Raw genomic sequence first — 25,121 nt, forward strand, 5'->3', positions numbered from 1 at the left:
TCTCAACAGAGATTTCATCTCTGGAACGCCAGAGAAAAAGAAGAAGGAGAAGGAAGAGAAGAAAGGAAAGGAAAGAGAAAGAGAATTCAAGTGTAGTTAGGTAATGATGCTTCTTGTGACTGATTCAAATCGACCTAATAGTGTGAGTCATTGTCGAGTTTGGACCAACACGAATTCAAGGGTAGTTAGGTAATGTTGACACGTTGTATTGACTTTTTCAATGATTATAGACCTAGTTAGTGGGCCCTGACGGAATATCTAACGGTTGTGGCATTTAATAAACTCTGAAAAAAACGGTGGTATTTTCTTGAATCGGGATTTGCAAGTGTGTCAGTTTGTTAAAAATCCCTATTAAATTCCACAAAATCCCACCAAATTCCATTATTATTTCACAATTAATTTTCTCCACCAAACTAATCAATACCCTCCTCCTCCCTTTCACTTGAAAAACCCTATCTCTAATCTCTGATAATCATTCTACATGTGCAAAACCAAAATGAATGTAAAAGAACCGATTCCACTTTCATCGAGAAAATCCTATGAAAAATCTCGTTCACTTCCGAATTCAAATCCATCGACTTCTTCTACTAGTAATCCATCAACTTCTACCAGTAACGCATTCTCTAGTGACAACAATCACACAAACACATCATCAGAATCAAGAACTTCACGATCTTCACTAAAGAGTTTAAAAGATTCATTACCAGAAACCACACATATATACGATTTCTCAGAAATCCGGAAGGCGACGAACAATTTCTTAGCGAAACGATTCTCATCGTCTTCTTCGTCGGCGGCATCCGATTGGAAATGTTTGATTAGAGGTAAGGATGTGATTATATTTCAACGTAAATTTCAACGGTCGATTGATTCGTCGAAACTCCGTGAACGGTTAACGGCGATTTGTAAGAGTCATCATATTAGTTTGATTAAGTTGTTAGGTGCTTCGGTTTCCGGGGATTACATTTATTTAGTATATGAGTATGTTAATGGTGGTAATCTTAGAGATTGTCTTCGAAACAGTAGAAATCCGGAATTCACTGTGTTGTCGACATGGATGTCTAGAATGCAGATTGCTGCTGATGTTGCTCAAGGAATTGAGTACATTCATCATTTCTGTGGGTTGGATTTGGCATTAGTCCATAATCATATCAAAAGTAGTAGTATAATTGTCACGGAGCCTTTGTATAATGCGAAAATATGTCATTTCGGAACGTCGGAGCTTTGCGGAGAAATTAATGAAAATAGAGAAGTAATTCAATCGTCTGTGGGTGAAATACAAGAAGAGATTCAGTCTCTGCCGTCGTCTTCGAAATTGAGAAGGACGAAGAGTGTGAAGTTTACAGGGACTAAAGGTTACATGTCACCGGAGTATCAACAGAGTGGAATAGCAACACAAAAGTCAGATGTGTATGCATTTGGTGTAGTGATTTTAGAACTATTGTCAGGTGAAGAACCGGTCAAGTTCAAGCTTGATCAAGAGACTGGGCAGTATAGAAGTGTTTCAGTCATTGAAACAGCTAAGGAGGCAATTGAATCAGAGGATTTTGAGAAAATTAGGAGATGGATTGATAGAAGATTGAAGGATTCATTTCCTGTTGAAATTGCGGAGAGATTAACTCGTGTAGCATTAGAATGTGTACATGCTGAAGCCGATAAGCGTCCGGATATGAGGCGTGTGTCAGGTAAGATTTCGAAGCTTTATTTGGAGTCTATGAAATGGAAGGAGAAAATGGGTACTCTTATGGATTTTACTATGTCACTGGTAGCTCGCTAGGGAAATAAATCAACATCATGGCGAATATTGTACTGAACCAATTTCTTAGCTTGTTCCATCGGATATAATTTTCAGCGGTTAACTCAAAACCACGTCTCAAACAAATTTTTTTTTTTTGGAATGAACAGTGGTAGTCAAATAGAAGAATGAAATTTTGCAAGTATAAAATTTGCAGGATCACCAAATCCGCCGCTATTACTTTTTCTCTTTTTCATTTTAGTTGATGAATGAGACACAACTGTAAACTAACAAGAAACAATAATTAACACTGTCTATTCTCTTTAAAATATTTTAATGCAGTAGACTTGAACAAATTCAAAACATCTCAAGTGTTCATCTTCCTAATTTCTCTTTGTTTAAGATGGCTTTTAATCTGGTCAAGATAACAATGATGGTGATTTGTTAATGTTGTTTTGGATACACTCATTATATTTTTCAAAGAGCAATGCTGTCCGGTAATTTTGCGGATAGCTATCCCGCTTAAGCGGCTTCTTTATCGTTAGATCACGCTAAAATCCAGATCTAACAGCCTTGAATCCTTTAGGGAAAATGGTGTGTCTTTTCCTGAAAATGGTGGGTCCTTTCCTAAATTCGAATCTAACCGTTAATTTGATCATCTAACGGTAAAAAAGTCCGCTTGAGCGGGATAGCTACCCGCAAAACGGTGCGGGATAGCATTTGTCTTTTTCAAAAGCAACTGTTTCCGTTTGTGGGTGGAAATTTGGAGTAACAGTGATAGTGAGAGCAATATCTAGAAATCAAGAAGACTGAAGTGAATAATGTCACGTGGATTGAAGAAGATGAATGAATCTTCGCATAGTCAAAGATTATACATAGAATATCCAAAGCCTGCAGTGCAAACTAGAAGTAGTCTACCACAAACATATAACAGGGGGTCATTATCACAGTAGACGAGTTACGCCGACACCCCAAAGGGATGTATCTGATCCCAGATTACAAATCCCTTGACCCGGCAGAATATGCCTCGTCTGACAAGTGAAGTGACAACAGTTGAAATGTAATATCAAATTCATATAACAAAATTGTCCACAAATGATGGAAACCGGCAGAATAAGAATCTGGTTATGAGTCAATCACCCACTTATATATACTAAATGGTTCTCGTAATTGCTGTACATATATCTGAAGTTCTGAACTACTAACTGAAGCAAAATTAGAGACATCAAACATGGGACTTGACTCGCATTCCACGCAATAAAAACTTCATCCGAAGTTTTATTGAAATGTCAAAATATTTACTGAGACTAGATATCGATCTATGTACAGTAAATCCCAAAAGACAACCTAGCTTATTTTCAGAATGTCGATTTAGCTGATATATATCTCCAACTGTTATCTATTATGACCCAAAAGACAACCTAGCTTATTTCAGAATATTGATTTAGCTATTTCACTATAGGTATATATTTCCAACTGTTATCTACCACATAAAATATATCTCCAACTGTTAAATATTTACCTAGGAGGTGACGATGAATGTCACGTGATACTCTTCCTGTGTGTTCTTCCTCTGCGGCAGACTGTGGTATCACTATTGGAGGCAGCATGATTTGAGGGGGACTGTAGTGCTGTATTTACGAGCTTGGATGTCCTACTAGATGTGTGCTTGGATTGGCACGGCCTTGGGTACAGATGGATGATGGCCAGTTCCTTGACACGCTTTAGAGCTGACTCAGGTATCGGCTGTGACCCCTTCTGCCCTATGTAATCCTGCACAATAATTTCTTAATTAGTTTTTGCTTCTACTGACCAAATAATTTCTAGAAGGTCAATATATTGTGGAGTCATGTGATGGAGTTGGCATTGTCAATGTAGCTTTTGACCAACTTAGTTACCAAAGCAAGCATTTCCGCCGAAGTCTAAACCCAGAGGTAAAGTACTCGAAGAATCCATCCATCAATGGAAAAACCTAACAACAAAATACATAGGATAACAATACCACTCTACCTATGTCTGTATTTATAGTGCAATACTGATATAAAAGTGCAACATAACCTTACCTTTCTTTTGTTCTTCAATTTGGCTCCACTAGCCTTTAGGAGATTACGCCATTTGTCCTACGAAAATGTAAAAAGCACTACTTTAAGTTCAGTAGAGATGGGTCTATATAAAAAAGTATAGTGGATCAATCTACCTTAAGATCAACAGCAGTGCGATGAGCAGATGATGGGAACAAGAGCCGCTTAATCTCGGTCCACCTTCCAACTCCGTGCTGAGAAACACCCTCAATCAGTTTCATCACTTCAGATAGAGTCCATACTCTGTGATTCTTCCTCCGACTCGGATCCTTTCTAGTGCTTACTGTCATGATGCCGTCATCCGACTCTGACATGTCATCCTGCCATTCTCTGTGAGATGATTCCAAGTCAGAACTGTGTTCAGGATCACAGCATGACCTGTCATTTTTGTTGTCCCCAGGGTCATGCTCATGCACCTGAGATCAATAAAGTGAGCAATTCAGTTATCTTGTTGTTGTTTATTAACTAGTATACAGTAAGGACCATCTGAGATACTGGGTGCCAGAGGAGATCCTTGAATATCTTATAACTACCGCAAGTTCATGATAAAGTGTTTAAAACATAACAGTTACGGAACTAGCATTTTTCTTATTGAATGAGTAGTTTGCAAAACACAGATTAACTTCTCAGGGAGGGAAGGGGTTAGGAGCTTCCTTACCCGAACAGACGTATTTTTCTTCGCAAACCTCTTAGCCTTCCAACGACCACATGTTACCTGACTATCTGAATCACCAGAAGTGTCCTGTTTACAGTTGGATGCCATGTCAACAACTCCGTTTAAAAGGTTCTGATTGCTCAGTTCATTCAACTTATCCTTTGAGCTTGTAATGCGATTCTCCAACTTCTCAATACAATATCTTGATTTCAAATCTGATGCTTCAATGAATCCCCGGGTAGGCTTACGTGATCTCTTCCGCTTCTTAACTGCTCCCCCATTTCTCCAACTCATTAATCCAAATCCAGTATCGTTGACCTTGGAATGACTGGTTGTATAAACATCCAGACTAGTAACCTTTTCTGTTTGACTCGAGCACAGTGATTTAGCCCAGTTACCCACTACACTTGCAAAAGAAGAATCAGTTCCAAGGGAATCATCACTACATCTCACATGCATGTCTACATGTTTCGTAGATGATACTTCCCTTTCCGGGAAGCCTGAAACATTTTTCGTATCAACAAAGGATGAATCAGTTCCAAGGGAATCATTACTACATCTCAATTGCACGTCCACATGATTCGTAAAAGATATTTCCCTTTCCAAGAAGCCCGAAACATTTTCCATTTCAACGAAGTTCTGCAAACCAATTAAGATATGGTTAATAAGCCACTTCCTGTCCTCAACGGTGGTTTCAAGATCAAATGTGCTCTTAAAAGCATACTGTAGTTCCTGGGTGGTCAGCTTGTCAAGTAAGTGACCGTTCTGATCTGACGTAGATTCAGACACTGGAATTGTACCGGCTGATAAATCTAAGGTTTCACCACCATCAGTGAGCCGCTCACTCAAGCCTGAAGAGCAACTCTTGGAGGAATTATTTCCATGAGAATCATTATTACATCTCAAAGGCATGTCTTCATGTTTTGCAGAAGATACTCTGCTTTCCAAGAAGATCGAACAATCCTCCGCTTCGATAAACTTCTGCATACCAAGTGAAATACGGCTAATAAGCCATTTCCTGTCTTCAACAGCGGTCTCGAGGCCAAATGTGCTTCTGAAGGCCTGGTGTAATTCATGAATGGTCATGTTGTCAAATAAGAGAGCATATTGATCCGATGTAGATTCAGGCACTGAATTAATTGTAGCAGCTGATAAATTTATTGCTTCAGCACCATCAGTGACCCGCTCACTCAAGCCTGGAGAATTCTCAAAGGAGGAATTCTTTCCATGAGAATCATCACTACATTTCAAATGCATGTCTTCTCGTTGGGTAAAGGATGTTTCCCTTTCCAAGAAGGCCGGACCATTCTCCGTTTCGATAAAGTTTTGCAAACCAAGTGAAATACGACTAAGGAGCCACTTCCTGTCCTTAACAGTGGTCTCGAGACCAAATATGCCCCTATAGGCCAGGTGCAGTTCATGAGTGGTTAGCTTGTCAAGTATGAGAAAATTTTGATCTGATGTAGATACAGGCACTGGATTAACTGTACCGGCAGATAAATCTAATGCTTGAGCACCATCGGCGACCCACTCGCTCAGGCCTGGAGAACAACTCTCAAAGGAGGAATTCGTTCCATGAGAATCATTACTACATTTCAAATGCGTGTCTTCACACTCCGTAGAAGATGTTTCCCTTTCCAAGAAGCCCGGACCATTCTCCATTATAAAGTTCTGCAAACCAAGTGAGATACGACTAAAAAGCCAATCCCTGTCCTTAACAGTGGTCTCCAGACAAAATATGCCCCTGTAGGCCAGCTGCAGTTCATGAGTGGTCAGCTTGTCAAGTAAGAGAACATTTTGATCTGATGTAGATTCAGGCAGTAGATTCATTGTACCAGCTGATAAATCTAATGCTTCAGAACTATCACTGACCCGCCCACCCAAGCCTGGAGAGCAAGTTTCCAAGCTGAGGTTTACTGAATGGAGTCCTTCGCATGTGTACTCCAAATTGGAAAATCTAGCAATATATTTCGTATCTGCGTACAAACAATTTAGGTATAAGGAATCATCCTAAAACTGACTGGCATAACATAGCATGAAAAGTGGCTACAGAACAAGATCCATAGGTGGCTTACCTAAAATGAGTTCATTGGAAGCACTTGATAGGCCACCTGTTACATGAAGATCTTCCTCTCTAACTCCCTGCAACAGTTGATCAACTACAAGAATGAGTGTCGCCAATATATCGAATATTATGTTCAAAAAATGGTCTGGCAAATAAGTGAACCAAGAGAAGAAACAGACATAAGTTAGGGTTAACACACGGGAGAAAGTGAGACACACACAACAATTACAAACTTTACGAGACAACAACGGTGCTGTGATGATAACAAATGAACTGGTCACTCTTTGATAACAAATGAACTGGTCTCATGCAAATTTTCAGGGAAGACCAGTCAAGCGTGCTACTATTCAAAAAATCAATAAATGAGAACGGAATCAATACAGCAATTTTAACCCAGCAGTTTTCGAATCTATAGATCACATCACCAAGCATGCTTAATCAGAACCTCAGAAGAAGCATGATTAGTTGAAAGAATTAAATGACAAATTCTGGAAGCTGTGTAGATGGACTACCATTTTCACTAAGCGACGCGAAGGAAAAAACAACAAGCCAATAACAAGCTGGTTCTCAAGGTTCACAGTACTAATAAATCTGGAAGACGTACAGAAAAAGAAAATGCATACATTGGCATTCACTAAATCGTTATGATATAGAGGAATATCGGACTGCATTGTACCTGGAAGATGAAATAAATACATGTGTCAGTTATCAACATACAAACAGAGAAACCCCAAATGCAAAATAGAGGAAATCAGAAGCAAACTGAATAATATGTGTAAGAATTTAAAAGTAAGTTCCAAAAGATAGGAGTACAAAGAGTCAGTTAAAGGAACGTTAAATAGCGAATTCCTTCTCAGAAACATGGAGGCATGAAATTTAAACGACACAACTAGTGCCATACTTCATCAGTTCGTCATATGTAATTCACAGCAGCTGGTTTCATAAAATTCGTCATATGTAATTCGTCATTTCACTGTCATATTAGAAACTACTAACTAGCTTTCTTTAGAGGTACCTAATAGTGGTAAATGTACATCTTAGTATCACCTCCATTACGTTTAAGCCACTCTATCCAATACTCAAAATTCGGTTTTGCACTGGAAATTCATGTCGAAAATCAGGTAACCACTTCAGAAAACAAAGACTATGCATCCTCAGGGAAGGTGAACATTAACGAATGCGGACCAGAAATTAGTGCAGTTTCAAACTCCAAAGAACTCTACCAAGAGAAAATGCATTATGGTTGAGGGTACTTAGAAAAACTATACAGATACTGATACAAGACATGTTGACAAAGATAGTGAAAAAATTCATTACCAGTATAAGATTTTAAATGATTGTTCTGATGAGCGGAACCTAAAACATCTCCAGTTCCTAAGCATTTCTCTAAATATTCATTGTTGCAATACAGTAGCGCATCCATTGATATTTTGACACTTTCTGGCTCTGCTAACAAATCCTTCATTTCAGTTATTTCATCTTCTGAAGCAGGATCACATATTCCATCTCCTTCAACCTATGCAAGAGAAACAATTTTCTGTTACCGACAAAAAGACGCCTTCTTGTCAAACTCATATACTGACAAGACCATACCATAAATCAATGATTAAGAACATACATCATCACTTACTCGGAAATAATTCGAGTAAATTTCTCATCAAAAAAGCCAAATACAAATAACTTTAAAACAAATTTAAATTTATGTAACAACGAAACCATTTTTCAACTACAACACTGAAATCAAGTTTTCAAGTCATTCCAGAATCTCGCCTAAAACATCTCTTACCAGGGCATTGTTATAAGTAATTCCTCCTGCCACTACCTCGCCCGAAGCAGGCATGGAACTGTTCTCTATCATGGTCCAACTGTTGCCATTTTCTTCCCAATTTCCCAGCATTTTCCTCTAGTCCCAATTAAATCAAATAAAAGACACATAAGTACACAATAATCAGCTCCTACAACGAAACATACTTGAAAAAACGTCAAATACAAGCTTATTTCTTAAATTTTATCCAAATAAACTCGATTTACAAGTTCACCCTAACATCACAAGGTAGATAAGACCCAATTTCTAGCATACACCAACATCAGATTTTCAAAATACACACTAGTATTAGTAGTTAAACGATCATCTTTCATGTTATCACTTATCACACACAAAACAAAACGGAAAACAAGAAAAAGAGTAAAGAAGAAACTTAACTAGATCCAGGAACAAAAAATCAAAGAATGAGACCACAAAAATGTAATACAAAAGAAAACTGAAAGAAAATTATTGAAACGAAAATAGTAATAAAGAAGATATTGAACCTGTGTGGAGTCTGAGAACTGTCTGAGCAATGGTGGTGGAAAGCAAAACGGCCAAAAAGCTCTGAGACAACCAGAGAGGAGCAGAACTGCAGAGAGAGTGTGTGAATGGGGAGGAAAAGAGAAGGAAAGAAGAAAGAAATTCTGCTTTATTGCCATTTTTGCCAACGGATATCAAATACTTTATAAATCATTTTTGTTCTCTTTTATATAACTGTTTGAAATCCGAAAAGTAGCGCTGCCCTTCTTCCCATTCGACACGTAGCTAACGGAAAAACAACTTTTTCCTTCACGGGTTTGGATGGATAACGTCGCCGTTAGTTAGTGCCCGAAGGAGAAAGTTTGAACTGTTTTGGTTCTTTACTCTCCACGAAATTAAATGGGGTACACAACAACCTCCAGATAATGACAATTGAATGAGGCCACAATAACCCACATTTTCCTCCCACTAGTAAATATTACTCCAACTGAACAGATTTTGCACAATACGTACCAACCACTGCTTCAATATAGTTTGATGTATCTTGCAGGCTAACGCTCGACACCCGATGCAGGCACATCCAGGTATGCAGCAACAAGAAGTGTTCGCACAAGGGATGCCCATCACTCTTGAAGAGGGAAGCCCCGGGAGGGGATCAACAACTGTTTCCGAGGTTCTAAAGAGGGACAAGGAAATTCCTCTAATGGGGAACCATCATTTTTGGAAGGATCAAATGGTGGCAACTAAGGATGACGCTTGAAATTGAGTCCATGGGCAGACAACTATTACTATGTTGAAAATTGTATGCAACGGCTATCCTAAAGCTTGAGGTAAACACTAGGCCATTTTAATTCTAGTCTCACAGATTCAAAGAAGAAAAGAACCATGATATCCAATCATGTGACAAAGCATTGCATCATGGGTTAATAATGATTGTCTAGATTGTCTGCACATTGTAAATTGGTGAGTAGCTAACTGCATTTAGGTCCACTGGTATGATTAGTTAGTCAGAAATCCATTCACTGAGATTTAGACAAAAACTGCTACTCCAGAAGTTAGAAACTTTGTATTTTGATGAGTACGAGACATGACGACTATCTATGGCTTTGAGTTGTACTATCCTTGGACACCTGGATCCCCATTTGCAGTCAAGCCTCGGATCTTAACATCGTAGTATACTTCTTCAACTTTCCTAAGATCATACTTCATCCCTGGAGGAGAAAGAAGAGGAAAGAATGACTGTTCATTACTAAGAGAATCCAGGTGTAGATGAGATGAAGAAAAATCATGTGTAGACTTTGGGGTGGAATAGAGAAAGCTTACCATCAAACTTCCTGCGCAAAAGATCATTGCGGAGATTGAGCATACGGAAGGCAGCATGTAGCTCTGTTAAGAAATTCAACACCTTCCTTGGGCAATCATAATCCCCAGCAGTGACTTGGTTTACCACGTATCGCGGCTGCAAACGATACATTACTTAGTGTGAGTATATGGCATTGTCTATGAACATCTAAAAAGCAGTATACTGTTATTGAAGTGGTACTATGTTATGAAAAATGATTGTACTGATAATGCAATATTGTGACTATGAAAAATGAATGTACTCTTTCTTATTTATTAAGGATTCTTACAAAGTCAAATCGATTCACTTTGTGATCCAACTGATTCGGTGGCGCAGATAGCAATGGCATATTTAGTTTAATAATCTTAAAAGAAGACATGACTCTCTCATGCATCTAACTTATCTCTTATCTAAACCTTCGGTTAAATCTAGAAACAGAATGGTAAAGTAGCTGCCAGAACGGAATTTTGAAGTCCAGATTTTAGTGAAACTCACTGACCATAATGAAATATTAGGCATGACATGAAGAGACACTTACCAACTCATTGGACATGAAGCATACCCCTGCACAGCATGGAAAAAGACAGCATCAGTAGAAAATAATTAAGAAGAAAATCCAGCAGTTTTAATTGAAATTCCAGAATTGACAAAACCATCTCGATCTTTTTCTCTCACACAACAGAAACAAGCTTGCTAGGAAATGTGCTGGCAATAATTCGCACTATTTTTCTGCATTAACAACCAAGAGGCTAGGAAGGGACTCATAATAAGTAAAGACCCGTTAATAAATATATTTGCTGGGGGAGTTTTCACTAAACAGTGTGCATATCCAAAAATATGAAGATTAAAGCTTAATCGTGGTTCCAACATTGGCACAAAATCCTAGTCTCTTTTGAGCATATTGACTGTTTGTTGTTTTAACATACTGTCTTTGGGTAGGTAGCTTAACTTAGAATAAGAGCATTGGGAACTAAGTTTATAAAATGATAACTCTGTACCTACAAAACACACACCAACAATCAAAATTCTAAAGAGAGCACACCTGAGGAAAGAAACAACAAACTTATGCTAGTCATTTAGCAGAGCATGATTCGGCAATAGAAAATTATCTTCACGAGGTAAACTAATATCCCATTTCCAATTATCAATAATGGTAATGATGAGGTACATCCCTTAAAAGAACAGACATCATTTTGATTTTTGAAACTGCTTCGAAGAACAGAGATCAAACTCACCTGTGAGATAATCTTCAATATCAAGACCAAACTCCGAAGAACCCACTGCAAAAGAAATCGCCATAGTTACTGTTAGAAAAGAAAGGAAAAAAAAAAGTAGCACCTAAACTGTTCTTATAGATTCATGACCAGAACATCACATTGCCGTTCTGGACCTCTAGTAATGGAAATTAAAAAACAAGACTACAGCCATTAAATCAAATGTCAAGCTCCCTCAGAAACGGATATTCTAATAAAGTTAAGGAAAAAGATTCACTTGATCAGTATCGGCTAATTGAAGATACCCAATGTGGCTATGTCATAAAACAAATACTTGTTACCCTATCGACAACAAACAAATATTCTAGTTCAGATGATAGACCTGACCATAATGTAGTAAAGAGAAGTGAATATACATCCAAAACTTTCAGAACTAAGACTACGATAACAAATCAAACTCAAGCATGTATTCACTATTAAGAAACAAGTATCCTACTGACTCACCCTAAATGAACATTAGGTGCTAGTAAAAGATACCAATGTATCCAAGTACTACCAACAACAAACACCTTCTTCAATTCAACTGACCAAGTTACCACATTGAAATACAAAAATCGACTTACATCCAAGCTTCGCCTCAGTTTCTTTATGCATAAGGAGATCTCCAGTTTCTAACCAATGCAGAAGCACAATCAACGAAACCGCAGTCTGGGTTTCACTCCTCCATTCTCCATGAAACCTAATAATACCCACAAACAAAATTACTCCACAAAACAACAACTACAAACAACAACAAAAACAGAAAGCCAAAGAATCAATTCTACAATCAAAAGGGTCGTATTACAAAGAAAGTCCATACCTATAATACTGCCCAGGACATTCTTTAAGAATTTCAGCAAGGTTACTGTAAAGTGCCTTCAATACCTCAATCTGTGATTTAGCCCTCTCCAAAACCTCTGCAAAACCCCAAAATTACAAAACAAACAAAACCCTCAAAAACTTGAACCAAGCAAAATTAAGAGCAAAAGAAGAAGCCCAATTAAAAAAAAAACTCAAGATCCAACCCTTTTGAGTACCTGGAACAGGCCGAGATTGATGAACCAAAAGCAGACCGGAATGCATAAAACGAGCAGCTGATTCGATTTCTCCGGCAACAGCTTTAATTCTTTCTCTCAATTTACCAGAATCTTCAAGTGTTGAACGAAACCCTTCAAATTGTTTCTCAACTGATGAAGAAGAATATACAGAATCTCCACTTTGAGCCATCGAAGAACAAAAGAACCGTAACTTGTTGGTGTTAGACGTAGGGAGCGACGGGAGGGAAGATTTGTTGATGGAGATGAACTTACGAAATGGGATTGTTTTATATGAATTAGGGTTAGGGTTTAGCGAGTGAAAAAGAGTGATAACTCCGTTTCGTAGTGCACTACTACTCTTCATTTCTCCAAGTGTCTACTGTTCCTTTAGTACTTATCTGTAGTACACTGTGGGCGAGTGTTTTCATTTTATATTTTTTCATCGACAAATGTGCTTTCAGGCACCGGCTGTAGGTGCTAAAGTCGCTTCTCCGTGACCTAAACGACGGGCTAAATACATTTTTAGATGGTTAGGGAAAGACCCCGCTGATGGAACTATTTTTGATAAGGCTAATTTTATTCCTCATAAATTAATGTTAATTCGATTGAATGATAGTACATGTTTAATCTTTTTAAGCAATTAACTAATGTTAATCGATCAACAAAAATGTCTTTTTTTGGTAAGATTATTAACCAAGAAGCGGTCGTTGTTTATGCACTCGTAGGAGATTCTGGGTTGTTGTTCTGCATTCACGAAGCTACTTAGAACCGATGGACAGTTTTTTTCTTTTTTTGAAGACCACTTGTTCTGCATTCACGGGGACCACCTAGTATTGATGGATATTATTCACTAAATATACCGTTGGTTGTGGATATACATGCAAATCGATTGTTTTACATTTTCATAAAGAAGAAATTCATTCATCGTTTTGAGAAATCGTCACATTACATGCAAATCGATTGTTTTACACTTTCATAAAAAAGAAATTCATTCATCGTTTTGAGAAATCGTCACATTACATAGCTTAGAAAACTAGTGCATTGCACAGGATAATTAAGTACGTGTGTTCTTGAATCTCGCACGTCAACACATCGTCAGTAAACCTCTGAGCACGTTTGAACAACACCCCATATTTCTTCGCGTGCATGAACATCCTTTCGTCGTTTCGTATATGTCATAGGCTATTTCGAGTTGAAATTAAATATTACATGTTAGTATGCAAATATTAGATAAAGACATAGGTATAAACATTTGGAATTGCTCACTTATCATTAAGAGGAGCTTGTGGTCGTTCACTATTTTTCTAACTGTACAAAACTCTCGAATATTTTTTTTCTGTGACTCGAGACGCTAAATTTTCCATATGAGGTTTTTGGATTTCTCGATGCACTTATAGTAGAATTCTTTGACTCTCTTCCAAAACATTGAATAAAGTTCATCTAGACGTTTGCGGAAGGCAGGAATGAATGACTTCACAAGCTTCATATCTTCTTTCTGTCCCCATGCCATTTTTCGAGATCTATTTGAGTAGTGGATCAAATAAGAGCGGCTAAGAGTTACAAGTTTGGGCAAGATGTGGTTGGGAACAAAATTGTCCTTATATAGATGAAGATTCAACAACTAGTAATTTTGAAATCAATTCCAACAATTGGTTTATAAAAATATCCATGGAGACGATTGTATCATTGCAAAATAACATAAAAATAGTCTTGCCACCATCCCTCGTTAGGAATGTCAACTTAAGTCGATTCTTGTCTAAAAAAACATACAGAAAAAATGACATTTTTGCTTACAAGAATCGGCCTCTATGATTTCTCATATAGATCGATTTTTTTAGCCTATCAAAATTCTGGAAACTATAATTCTAAATTGGTCTATAAGGATGTCTATATGAACCAATTTTGAAATCCTCGAAAAATTGTGACCTGGTTAAAAGTTGTATAATCGGTCATTATGAAGGTCATATACCGATTTTAGACTTAAACAACCAGAATTCCTGCATTTTTTTTGCCCAAATTTGTCGCGTCTTGGGCAAACACAATTTTTTTAAAACCAACCAGATTCATTCATTCATAGACTAACAACATAACTAACATGTTTTAGTTCGACCAACAAACATAGTTAGGGACATAATTTTTGGCACAAATAGTTAAATACTCCATTTATTTCAAAATAATAGGCCGGTTTCATATGTAATTAGTGAAAAAGCGGGGGTCTAACAACCACATCCAATATTTCGTTCGACAATTTGGATAGACTAACTCCAATATAATTCCAAGAGAATCAACTAGACAGTCAGACTCAATTAAGGAAAAAACATCCAAGAACTAAATCTCAATTTCTCAACACAATCTGCAATCGAGTAGATAGAAATCCGTGAGCTCGATGGATACGAGAAATAACTTGAACGGTATCAAAAACCAATGTTCAAGTGTCAATCAATTTGAATCAACAACCAAAGGTTGGATTCACCAATTGATTGAACTATGCAACCTATGATATTTCAATTATATAAACAAATATAATGTAGAAAATAAATAACACAGACACCATAAGTTTTGTTAACGAGGAAACCGCAAATGCAGAAAAACCCCGGGACCTAGTCCATATTTGAACACCACACTGTATTAAGCCGCTACAGACACTAGCCAACTATAAGTTAACTTCGGACTGGAATGTAGTTGATCCCTAACCAAGTCTCACAACAATTAAGGTACAATCGCGTTCCTTACGCCTCTGAATCCCAGCAGGACTCTACGCACTTTATTCTCTTAGCTGATCTCACCCACAATTAAGAGTTGTTACGACCCAGAGTCGAAGACTTGATAACAAATCTGTCTCCCACAGAAAAGTCCATTCTGATAGATAAATCTGTCTTCCACAGGAATACCTATGAAGTTTTTGTTCCGTCTTTTGATAAATCAAGGTGATCAGGAACCAATTGATAACCCGGTCTTATATTCCCGAAGAACAGTCTAGAAATATTAATCACCTCACAATAACTTAACTATATGGTAGCAGAACAAGTTATTGTAGAATCATAAAGAATGAGACGAAGAGCTTTGTGATTACTTTTTATATCTCGGTCGTTGTTTATGCACGAAGACCAACTAGAATCAATGGACATTTTTTGTCTTTGTTTGAAAACCACTTGTTCTGCATTCACGAAGACCACCTAAAATCGGTGGACATTACTTACTAAATAAACCGTTTGCCAAAATCGTTGTTGTGGATATACGTGCAAATCGATTGTTTTACACTTTCATGAAGAATAAATTCATTCATCGTTTTGAGAAATCATTACATAGCTTAGGAAACTAGTGCATTGCATAGGATAATTTAGTACGTGTATTCTTGAATCTCGCACATCAACACATCGTCAGTAAACCTCTGAGCACGTTTGAACAACACCCCATATTTCTTCGCGTGCATGAACATCCTTTCATCGTTTCGTATATGTCATAGTCTATAGAATCTTTCGAGTTAAAATTAAATGAATTACATGTTAGTATGAAAATATTAGATAAAGAGATAGGTATAAACATTTTGAATTTCTCACTTTTCACTAAGAGGAGCTTGTGGTCGTTCATAATTTTTCTAGTTGTACAAAACTCTCGAATATTTTTTTTCTATGACTCGAGACGCTAAGTTTTTCCATATGAGTTTTTTGGATTTCTCGACGCACTTATAGTAGAATTCTTTGACTCTCTTCCAAAACATTGAATAAAGTTCATCTAGACGTTTGTGGAGGCAGGAATGAATGACTTCACAAGCTTAATATCTTCTTTCTGTCCCCATGCCATTTTTCGAGATCTATTTGAGTAGTAGATCAAGTAGAAGCGGCTAAGAGTTGCAAGTTTGGGGAAACATGTGGTTGGGAAAGAAGTTTTCCTTATATAGATGAAGACTCAACAACTAGTAATTTTGAAATCAATTCCAATAATCGGTTTATAAAAATATCCATGGAGACGATTTTAGATTTGCAAAATAACATAAAAATAGTCTTGCCACCATCCGTCGTAAGGAATGTCAGCTTAAGTCGATTCTCGTCTAAAAAAACATACGGAAAAAATGGCACTTTTGCTTAAAATAATCAGCCTCTATGATTTCTCATATAGATCGATTTTTTTAGCCCGTCAAAATTCTGGAAACTATAATTCTGAATTGGTCTATAAGGATGTCTATATGAGCCAATTTTGAAATCCTCGAAAAACTGTAACCTGGTGAAAAGTTATATAATCGGTCATTATGAAGGTCATATACCGATTTTAGACTAAAACAACTAGAATTCCTGCATTTTTTTGCCCAAATTGTAGTTCTTTTGTCGCGTCTTGGGCAAACACAAATTTTTTAAAACCAATCAGATTCATTCATTCATTCATAAACTAACAACATAACGTAACATGTTTTAATTCGACTAACAAACATAGTTAGGGACATAATTTTTGGCACAGATAGTTAAATACTCCCTCTATTTCAAAATAATAGGCCGGTTTCATATGTAATTAGTGAAAAGCGGGGGTCTAACAACCACACCCAATATTTCGTTCGGCAATTTGTATGGACTAACTCCAATATAATTCCAAGAGAATCAACTAGACAGTCAGACTCAATTAAGGAAAAAACATCTAAGAGCTAAATCTCAATTTCTCAACACAATCTGCAATCTAGCAGATAGAAATCTGTGAGCTCGATTGATACGAGAAATAACAAGAACGGTATCAAAAACCAATGTTCAAGTGTCAATCAATTTGAATCAACAACCAAAGATTGGATTCACCAATTGATTGAACTACGCACAACCTGTGATATTTCAATTGTATAAACAAATTTAATGCGGAAAATAAATAACACAGACACCATAATTCTTGTTAACGAGGAATCCGCAAATGCAGAAAAACCCTGGGACCTAATCCAGATTTGAACACCACACTGTATTAAGCCGCTACAGACACTAGCCTACTACAAGTTAACTTCGGACTGGAATGTAGTTGATCCCTAACCAAGTCTCACACCAATTAAGGTACAAATGCGTTCCTTACGCCTCTGAATCCCAGTAGGACTCTACTCACTTGATTCTCTTAGTTGATCTCACCCACAACTAAGACTTGCTACGACCCAGAGTCGAAGACTTGATAAACAAATTTGTCTCCCACAGAAAAGTCTATTCTGATAGATAAATTTGTCTCCCACAGAGATACCTATGAATTTTTTGTTCCATCTTTTGATAAATCAAGGTGATCATGAACCAATTGATAATCTGGTCTTATATTCCCGAAGAACAGCCTAGAAATATCAACCACCTCAAAATAACTTAACTATATGGTAGCAGAACAAGTTATTGTGGAATCACAAAGAATGAGACAAAGAGATTTGTGATTACTTTTTATATCTTACCTATCGGAGATAAATATTGAGCCGATCTTAGAGAATATAGTACTCAGTACGATAGAACAAGTAAGATCAGAACACGCAACTACAGAGAAAATAGTTGGGTCTAGCTTCAAAATCCCAATGAAGTCTTTAAGTCGTTTACCTATAATGGTTTTAGGAAAAACCTAGGTTAAAGGAGAATCTAGTCTAGTACGCAACTAGTATCACACATGAGGTGTGGGTATTAGGTTTTCCAGTTGCTATAGTTCTCCCTTATATAGTTTTCAAATCAGGGTTTTGATAACTTTGAAACAAAGCAATCAATATTCACCGTTAGATGAAAACCTGATTTAAGACTCAAGCTAAGTTTGCTTAAAACCAAATAAATATCTCTCCACCTTTAAATGGTCTTAGCTTGTTACACATAAATGAAATATACTTTCATTTAGATATGGGTAACCGTACCTAAACGTGTATATTGAGTTGGATCAAGAATAATTAACCGAAGTTAACCGTATGAACACTTTTCTATTAACCTCATTCATCTAACACTTCTAGATCAAATAACAATCAAATGAATCTAATTGTGTTAATCATAGAGTTGTTCAATTGTGTATATTCTCATAGAAGTATACAAGACACAATTGAAACAAAATCGGATTTGTTTCAAGAGAATCAATTCATGAACATTTAGCCACGTTTTAAAAAGATTGCATTCTTTAATATATAAATGTATTTTTTCATGAGTATGAAATCATACTTAATCTATTTTATAACATAAACCAACTTAGCTTGCAAACGGGTACGCAAACTTAAGTTCCGGAAATTGGTCTCGTCTGACAGTTCGCAAACGGGTATGCATACTGTCGTACCGGACCGTAACTCGGGTGAAACCGTTTGCAAACGGGTATGCAAACTTGGTTCCCGGACTTTGACAGTAAAAACCGTTCGCATACTGGTATGCATACTTAGTTCCCGGACCTGAATCACACTACAACAGTTTGCATACTGGTATGCATACTGTGCTATATCCAGACAATGGTTAATTGTTCTAAACTCCCATTTCAATCATTGAAACATCCTAAGAAGACAAACTATTAGCTTATAAGTAATTTCCAAGTGATTGAATGGTCAATATGAAACATTCCGAGTCTACGTCAAATGACTGTCTCACACAAATCATGTAAGATGTTTCAAGGCAATTTTCACATGATCGTCTTTTGACTCATTGTTTAGTTTCCAACAAATAAATCCTTTCCAACTAAACTCGTCAAGAATAATGATGAACATAGTTAAAGCAAAAACCTTTACAACAGATATCTCGAGAAAGATATAAGCGAGATAAACTCAGCTCGAAATAACAAATGTGTATAATGTAAAGTCTATATAGCTATACGGCTTAGTCTAATAGGATACAAAATAGAATAGACTTCTGAGTGATAGATAAGTTTTAGTCTCCACATACCTTTTGTTGATGAAGTTCCTCCAAGCTCTCCTCAATAGATCTTTGTCCTCAATCGATGAACATCGTAAAGTCTAAAGCTCAACTACACATTTTATCCTAATCTGAGACATAGCTATAAGTAGACTAGAAATCATGACTTATAGTTTTGATCACCTAAACTTGACAAACAAGCTTGAGATAGAAACGCTTGCGAGTTCGACCGAGCGGTGATCTAACAATTAGGGACGTATGTTTGGCATGCACAGTTAAATATACATGAAACCAGCTTATTATTTTGACATAAGTTTGGATAACAAGTGAAAAAGCGGGGGTCTAACAACAACACCCAATATTTCGTTTAGCAATCTGTATGGACTAACTCCAATATACTTTGCTAGAGAATCAACTAGACAGCCAGACTCAATCTAGATTAAAGTATATCAAGGAGTTAATATCTCTCTCTTGATTTGATTTGAGCTAATAACAACCAGCGAGTCTTTAATCAAATACAAGGAATAACTTGGATGGTACCAAAGACCAATATCCAAGGATCAATCTATTATAATTGATGATCAGCGACGCACAACCTGTATTATTTCAATTATAAAGATAAACAATATAATGCGGAAATAGAAATAACACAGACACCATACATTTTGTTAACGAGGAAACCACAAATGCAGAAAAAGCCCAGAACCTAGTCCAGATTGAACACACACTTTATTAAGTCTCTACAGACACTAGCCTACTCCAATCTAACTTCGGACTGGAATGTAATTGAACCCCAATCAGTATCCCACTGATCCAAGGTACAGTTGTACTGCCTACGCCTATGATCCCAACAGGATATTGCGCACTTGATTCCCTTAGATGATATCACCCACAACCAAGAGTTGCTACGACCCAAAGTCGAAGACTTGATAATAAACAAATCTGTCTCACACAGACAAGTCTATCAAAGGATCAATCTGTCTCCCACAGATAAACCCTAAAAATTTTTGTTCCGTATTTTGATAATAATCAAGGTGAACAGGAACCAATTGATAATCCAGTCTTATATTCCCGAAGAAAAAGCCTAGAGTTATGGAACATTGTGTACAAAAAAAAACTTAACAAAGAATTTTTGACCGTATGGAACACTGTATTTATAAGGTGTTCCAAGAAACCCTAGGAACTATGATGTTCGTGTGGGTCCGGTATGTGTACTTGGTCAATCACACATGTGAGGCCCGGGGAAAGGAGAAGCTCAATTATGCACATAGAATTGCCGAGAGACAAACACTCGGAGAAGAGATGAAGGAACACGAGGACAAGAGAATAATTATTTCATTTTAAAAAAAAAACTTAACAAAGAACTTAATACAATCCTGACAACTTTCCTCAAGATGAGCATCTTGAGAACAAAGAGCATCCATCTTTTACATAAAAGAGGGATGTAGCTTTAAGCAGTCATGGTGTATTAAGATGAGCATCTTGCTCATCAATATTCACTTCTTCTCTTCCTTTATCAAGGGTATTTAGAGAGATATTACTCGTCATAGTTGAAGAAGTTTTATCAAGAAAAGGGTTAGGAGTACCTGAGTCAACTGTTTTTCATGTTTTCTTGATGACCCGTTTGAGTCTGTTTACACTGATTTTTAGATCTGAGACTCGATTGTTGATATGTAAGAAGTCTGGAGCGGAAGTCTTGGATTTGAAGCTTTCTTCAGGGAGAGATGAGGAACTCAACTTTTCTTTCTTTCTCCTATGCGTTTTTCTCTTTGCAGGGTCAGTCACCCTTTCGCCACTCTTCCTTCTTCCATTGTAGGCATTTTTTGTTTTGAACACACGATTAAGAATTGAATTATCACAGTACATTCCTTGAGTGTTTAAAATGCCTTTCCCAACAATGTGTGAAACCGGTTTAATGACTTCTTTAGACATCCAAGTAAGAATGTCATGAAGCTTTTCATTTCTCAACCAATAACGACATCTTCGTGCAGAATGTCCTTTATTCCCGCAGTAATAGCAGTTAGAGGAATTATTTTTAACTGTTCTCTTGTGAGCATATTTAGAGGGAGAAGAAATCTTGCTTTTGGGACCATTGCAAGCTGCCAAAGGTTTTTCACTTGGAGAATTATCACTAGCTTTAACAAAGTTGATCTTACTAGTTTTTGGAGCGTATATTCCTTTATATCCCAGACCACGTGTATCACGGTATTTTTTACATGCTCCAAGCATAGAAGATAATTTTGTAGAGCTAGAATTGAATCTAATCAGACTCTCTTCCAGTGATTTTACTTTATTAAGAGTAGTTGCAAGCTCAGTCTCCAGGGATTTTTCTTTGGCGAGAAGACTGCGCTCTTTGTCGCTAAAACGTTTTTGTTGAGAGTCATATCTTGCTTCGGTTTATGCAAGTCTTTCCTTCAAAACGAAGAGATTTCGAAAAATATTATAACATTCAGATTTTTTTGTGCGTACATCTTCTTCACAATCTTTAACGATAGATTGTAAGAGTTTATATCCACCATCATATCCTTTAAAGAGTTTTCTCAACTTTCTGTTTTCTTGAAAAAGAGGACCCATGTATTTACTCAAGCAAGTTGTTGACTTTTTTTCTTTCAAGGAACGATCAAACAGCTTGATATATTGTGAGACTTCCTCATCAATACTTTGTCCTTCTTCTGAATCACTATCATCTGAAAGATCATCCAACTGTTCCTCAAGAGATTTTTTCCAGTCGAAAGCAGATTCAGTCAATGGACAAGTTTTTGTTTTTCTCAGAAGCTTCAACCCTTTGAGAATCACGTGAGTGCCTCTGAACTGGTGTTGGGTTATCAGAGATGTACTTATCATTCATAGATTCAGATCGCTACAAACACAGACTTGTAAGGTCTTAAACGTGTTTGCCTGCTATGATACCAATTGAAAAAGTGGGGGTCTAACAACACCACCCAATATTTCGCTTAGCAATCTGTATGGATTAAATCCAATATACTTTGCTAGAGAATCAACTAGACAGTCAGACTCAATCTAGATTAAAGTATATCAAGGAATTAATATCTCTCTCTTGATTTGATTTACTCGAGCTAATAACAATCATCGAGTCTTTAATAAAATATAAGGAATAACTTGGATGGTACCAAAGACCAATATCCAAGGATCAATCAATGAAAATCAACAACCAAAGGTTGGATATTCTAATTGATGATCTACAACGCAAAACCTGTATTATTTCAATTATAAAGATAAACAATATAATGCGGAAATAAAAATAACACAGACACCAGAAATTTTGTTAACGAGGAAACCACAAATGCAGAAAAACCCCGGGACTTAGTCCAGATTGAACACACACTGTATTAAGCCGCTACAGACACTAACCTACTCCAAGCTAACTTCGGACTGGAATGTAGTTGATCCCCAATCAGTCTCCCACTGATCCAATGTACAGTTGTATTCCCTACGCCTCTGATCCCAGCAGGATACTGCGCACTTGATTTCCTTAGCTGATCTCACCCAAAACCAAGAGTTGCTACGACCCAAAGTCGAAGACTTGATAATAAACAAATCTGTCTCACACAGACAAGTCTATCAAAGGATCAATCTGTCTCCCACAGATAAACCCTAAAAGGTTTTGTTCCGTCTTTTGATAATAATCAAGGTGAACATGAACCAATTGATAATCCGGTCTTATATTCCCGAAGAAAAGCCTAGAGTTATCAACCACCTCACAACAATCTTAATCGTATGGTAGCGAAACAAGATGTTGCGGAATCACAAACAATGAGATGAAGATGTTTGTGATTACTTTTTATATCTTTCCTATCAGAGATATCAATCTCAAGCCAATCAATCTGATTGTACTCGTAGGATAGAAGATGCAAGATCAGATCACACAACTACGATAAAAGTAATATCGGTCTGGCTTCACAATCCCAATGAAGTCTTTAAGTCGTTAACCTGGTTTTAGAAGAAGAAAACCAAAGGTTAAAGGAGAACCGACTCTAGCACGCAAACTAGTATCCAACGTAAGGTGTGGGTATTAGTTTTGCACAATGCTAGAGTTCCCCTTATATAGATTTTCAAATCAGGGTTTGCAATTAAGTTACCTTGGTAACAAAGCAATCAATATCCACCGTTATATGAAAACCTGATTTAGATTCAAGCTAATATTTCTCAACCGTTAGATCGAAAACTTAGCTTGTTACACTTGACAATGCACGCTTCTAGGTTTGTTAACCGTACCCAAACATATGCACTTATTGGTTCAACAATAGTTAACCAAATGGTTAGCCATATGAGCATTCCATATCAACCACGTTCTTCTTCACCATTACTAGTTCAAATGATTTCAAATGATTTAGTTAGAGAGTTGTTCAATTGCAAGGAAATCTCATGTACTACATAAGACACAATTGAACCAAAAATGATTTGATTCACTTGAATTGGTTGATGAACTTTTATAGCCATGGTTTGCAAACTGCATTCCTTAGTATTTTTAAGTTTAAGTTCAGAAATCATCTTCAGATATATAACCTTCTCAAGTTCGCAGACTAGGTTCGCGGACTTAAGTTACCGGGCAGAGTTTACAAACTCCAGCAGGAATTCTCGGGTATGAGAACTTCGCCGGTTCGCGGATTGAGTTCGCGGACTTAGTTTCACGCAAGTAGTTTGTCAACTCTAGCAGAAATTCTCGGGTTTGAGAACTTCGGCAGTTCGCGGACTGAGTTCCCGGACTTGGCTCATGCCATTCTTCCGGTTCTCTTGCTCAACAAAGTTCGCAAACTTTGGTTCAAGGAATAAGACTTATACATAAATGTGTTTCCACAACAATTCTTATGTCCACCATTGGTTATGTAATCTAAACTCTCATTTCAATTATTGAGACATTCTTAGAGGACGTTACCATTTCTCGTGAAAGCAATTTTCAAGATGATTGAAACATATCATGACTTTCGTCATATGGTAAAGATAAACTTGGTTAAAGCGAAAAGCTTACCAACTCATATTTCGAGATATAGATAGGCGAGGTATACTCGGCTCAAAATACCAAATGTGTATAATCAAAATCTACATATATATAGCATACGACTTCTTGTCTAAAAGAGTAGGAGATAGAGTAGATAAACTTTTGAGTGATAGATAAGATCAAGTCTTCACATACCTTTTTGTCGAGAAGTTCCACCGGTTCCTTGAGTAGTTCTTCCACTTGTATGATGAATCGCCATGAAGTCCTTGAGCTCAACTACACTTTCTATCCTAGTCCGAGACTTAGATATAATAGACTAGAAATCAAGACTTATAGTTTTGATCACTAACATTGACAAACATTCTTGCGAGTTCGACCAAGCAATGCTCTAACAACAAGAATGTATGCATTTATCATCATCTCATCACCATCAACATCCCCACCACGATCACCACGAGCACGGCCACGAACATATCCTCCTCGTTTAGCATATTGTTTTTCTCCGGTATTATCACCGTCATGGTGCTTGTTTGAACCCGAACACTCTTTTTCGCTTTGATTATCCTCCTTGACCACGTCTTCATTCCCCCCCCCCCCCCCCCAAAAAAAAAAAAAAAAGATACACCAACATTTTCACATTCCAGAATGTTCAATCTTTCAATATTTCTTTCATTCTCCTCAACTTTTTCTCTTTTGATATACATTGATCTTAAAACCGATTTGTCTTTTATGTTTTCATTTCAAACAAAAAATATTAGACAAATATTGTCAAAACCATTGACATGATAAGGGATTAGCAATACATACCAGAATATCGAGAGTTTTATCTCGGTCCTTGATGAAGGGACTCTCGTCTCTACGTATTGCATGTGTATGTGAAATATTAAGGTACCAAGG

At 37.0% G+C, this 25,121-nt stretch overlaps 3 protein-coding genes across 3 annotated transcripts; 1 reads left to right on the forward strand and 2 right to left on the reverse strand.

The window, feature by feature from the left end:
- The first annotated feature begins 407 nt into the window (after window positions 1-407).
- Window positions 408-2,071, forward strand: LOC113338650 (lysM domain receptor-like kinase 3). Its single transcript, XM_026584028.1, has one exon. The coding sequence runs from the start codon at window positions 482-484 to the stop codon at window positions 1,775-1,777; it is 1,296 nt and encodes a 431-aa protein (XP_026439813.1). The 5' UTR covers window positions 408-481; the 3' UTR covers window positions 1,778-2,071.
- A 794-nt stretch (window positions 2,072-2,865) lies between these two features.
- On the reverse strand, window positions 2,866-9,350 carry LOC113338303. Its single transcript, XM_026583748.1, has 9 exons — window positions 8,847-9,350; window positions 8,323-8,439; window positions 7,854-8,052; window positions 7,160-7,212; window positions 6,547-6,613; window positions 4,475-6,447; window positions 3,933-4,232; window positions 3,799-3,855; window positions 2,866-3,508 (listed from the first exon to the last, which is right to left on the reverse strand). Exons 1-9 carry the CDS (start codon window positions 9,000-9,002, stop codon window positions 3,278-3,280), a joined length of 3,153 nt encoding a protein of 1,050 aa, XP_026439533.1. The 5' UTR covers window positions 9,003-9,350; the 3' UTR covers window positions 2,866-3,277.
- Window positions 9,351-9,698: 348 nt separating this feature from the next.
- LOC113338304 (translin-like) lies at window positions 9,699-12,877 on the reverse strand. Its single transcript, XM_026583749.1, has 7 exons — window positions 12,456-12,877; window positions 12,239-12,335; window positions 12,003-12,118; window positions 11,401-11,445; window positions 10,704-10,729; window positions 10,147-10,282; window positions 9,699-10,034 (listed from the first exon to the last, which is right to left on the reverse strand). Exons 1-7 carry the CDS (start codon window positions 12,817-12,819, stop codon window positions 9,940-9,942), a joined length of 879 nt encoding a protein of 292 aa, XP_026439534.1. The 5' UTR covers window positions 12,820-12,877; the 3' UTR covers window positions 9,699-9,939.
- Between the last annotated feature and the right edge of the window lie 12,244 nt (window positions 12,878-25,121).

This window comes from Papaver somniferum, unplaced genomic scaffold, assembly GCF_003573695.1.
Source record: "Papaver somniferum cultivar HN1 unplaced genomic scaffold, ASM357369v1 unplaced-scaffold_19, whole genome shotgun sequence".
Taxonomy (NCBI): Eukaryota; Viridiplantae; Streptophyta; class Magnoliopsida; order Ranunculales; family Papaveraceae; genus Papaver; species Papaver somniferum.

Coding starts and splice junctions, on each gene's coding strand:
- LOC113338650 (XM_026584028.1), top strand. CDS start 482: ATGTGCAAAACCAAAATGAATGTAAAAGAACCGATTCCACTTTCATCG.
- LOC113338303 (XM_026583748.1), bottom strand. CDS start 9,002: ATGGCAATAAAGCAGAATTTCTTTCTTCTTTCCTTCTCTTTTCCTCCC. Junction 7,213..7,853: donor TCATTTAAAATCTTATACTG/GTAATGAATTTT, acceptor TTCATCTTCCAG/GTACAATGCAGTCCGATATT. Junction 4,233..4,474: donor AGAAAAATACGTCTGTTCGG/GTAAGGAAGCTC, acceptor TATTGATCTCAG/GTGCATGAGCATGACCCTGG.
- LOC113338304 (XM_026583749.1), bottom strand. CDS start 12,819: ATGAAGAGTAGTAGTGCACTACGAAACGGAGTTATCACTCTTTTTCAC. Junction 12,336..12,455: donor TCAATCTCGGCCTGTTCCAG/GTACTCAAAAGG, acceptor GGGGTTTTGCAG/AGGTTTTGGAGAGGGCTAAA. Junction 12,119..12,238: donor TGTCCTGGGCAGTATTATAG/GTATGGACTTTC, acceptor GGGTATTATTAG/GTTTCATGGAGAATGGAGGA.